Source organism: Diabrotica undecimpunctata, chromosome 7 (genome assembly GCF_040954645.1).
Source record: "Diabrotica undecimpunctata isolate CICGRU chromosome 7, icDiaUnde3, whole genome shotgun sequence".
In the NCBI taxonomy this organism is placed as follows: domain Eukaryota; kingdom Metazoa; phylum Arthropoda; class Insecta; order Coleoptera; family Chrysomelidae; genus Diabrotica; species Diabrotica undecimpunctata.
The window spans coordinates 64,415,275-64,416,962 of NC_092809.1; the positions used below are offsets into that span (position 1 = coordinate 64,415,275).

Genomic DNA, 1,688 nt, shown 5'->3' on the forward strand with positions numbered 1-1,688 from the left:
GAACATGGCTATCAGCATTTCTAAAGCGCAATCCCAACATTTCGCTAAGGACTTAAGAGGGAGTGACATCAGCAAGTTCAAACATTAACCAAAGGGACATTACCAAATGGTTTGACAACATATAATCTTATCTAAATAAGAAAGGACTTTCAGACGTTCTTCAAGACCCAACAAGAATCTTCAATGGTGACGAGACATGTTTTTATCTATGTCCCAAAAATAAAAAGGTTTTGGCTATGAAGGGATCCAGAAACGTCTATGAAATTGAACATAACCCAAAGGTTAACTTAACAGTTATATTCACATTTTCTGCAATAGGCAATATTTTACCTCCTATGATAATTTATCCCCATAAAAGATTGCCAAATGATATACTAAGTGCTGTGCCGAATTCGTGGGGTATTGGTTTAACTGAAAATGGTTGGATGGACAACAAAAACTTTTATGAATATATTGGAAATATATTTAACCCTTATTTAGATCGAAATAATATTACACGTCCGGCGATACTTTTTGTTGATGGGCATAAAACCCATTTAACTGTACAAACAAGTCAACTTTGTACAGATTTAAAAATTATTTTAGTAGCGTTATATCCTAATGCCAGGAGATTATTGCAACCAGCGGATGTGGCTGCATTTAAGCCTCTAAAAACTTTTTGGAACAAAGCTGTGCTTCAGTTTAGGAGAGACAACCCCCAAAAAGTGTTAACGAAAGTACAGTTTGCCCCTGTTTTAAAATCTGCTATAGATAGGTTAAATTCAGATGTTATCAGAAGTGGGTTTAGGGCATGCGGTATATTTCCTTGGAATTCTTCTGCTCTTGACTATTCAAAATATCTTGGTGAAGAATTTGAAACTGAAAATAATCTGGATGAGCACAATGATTTACCAACACTTATTGATCCAAATACAACAATTTCTTATAAACAATTTTGTGAAATAGTTGGCAATGACAAAATTAAAGAGCTATGTCCAAATAATTGTAAAACTCAATCTGATGATTACCAAATATTGAAACAAATCTTTTCAGCATTTACCTTTGTTATCTATGTGTACTAAAAACATTAGATGTCAAATGTGTCTTGGAACATATCATGTAACTTGCATAACAAGATTCTATGGCGACACAGATCAAGTATATGTTTGCGAATCTTGCCAAAATAAAAAATAAAAGTTTACTTTGACACGTGTATTTTTGTGTCCACACTCATCACAAAATCCTTGCTTACCCAAACACCTACCTATCTATCTATTTTAACTTACGAATTACCTATTTGGTAAAGTATCTCTTTAAAAAATGATGGCCAATCACTAACACATATGGTGTCAATAACTGGAACAGGGTGGCCAATAACTGGTTCATTTGCACGTTTACAAAAGAACACATTTTCAAGAAAATATTTTCACACATGAAATATTAACGTAATAAAATTTTGCAATATGTAGAAATAATAATAAAATTCCATGGTGTTAAAAATAGTTATAATAGGCCACAGTGACAAAACATTTCATAGATATATCGACATGCTCTCCTTAAGAGGCCAATAACTGGTGCTCTTACCCTATTAATAGGTTAATGTCTATTTTTTAGGTCTATAATTTGTATTAAGCCTAATTTATTAAGAAAATATATTCTTTCTTCTTCTGACATTTGCATTTTTGCAGGAGGACCAACAGATGAAACAA

The 1,688-nt window shown here is 32.6% G+C and overlaps 1 protein-coding gene across 1 annotated transcript; it reads left to right on the forward strand.

Moving 5' to 3' along the window:
• The first annotated feature begins 236 nt into the window (after nucleotides 1–236).
• On the forward strand, nucleotides 237–1,061 carry LOC140446410 (uncharacterized). The gene has a single exon (XM_072538957.1). It carries the CDS (start codon nucleotides 237–239, stop codon nucleotides 1,059–1,061), a length of 825 nt encoding a protein of 274 aa, XP_072395058.1.
• The last annotated feature ends 627 nt before the right edge of the window (nucleotides 1,062–1,688 follow it).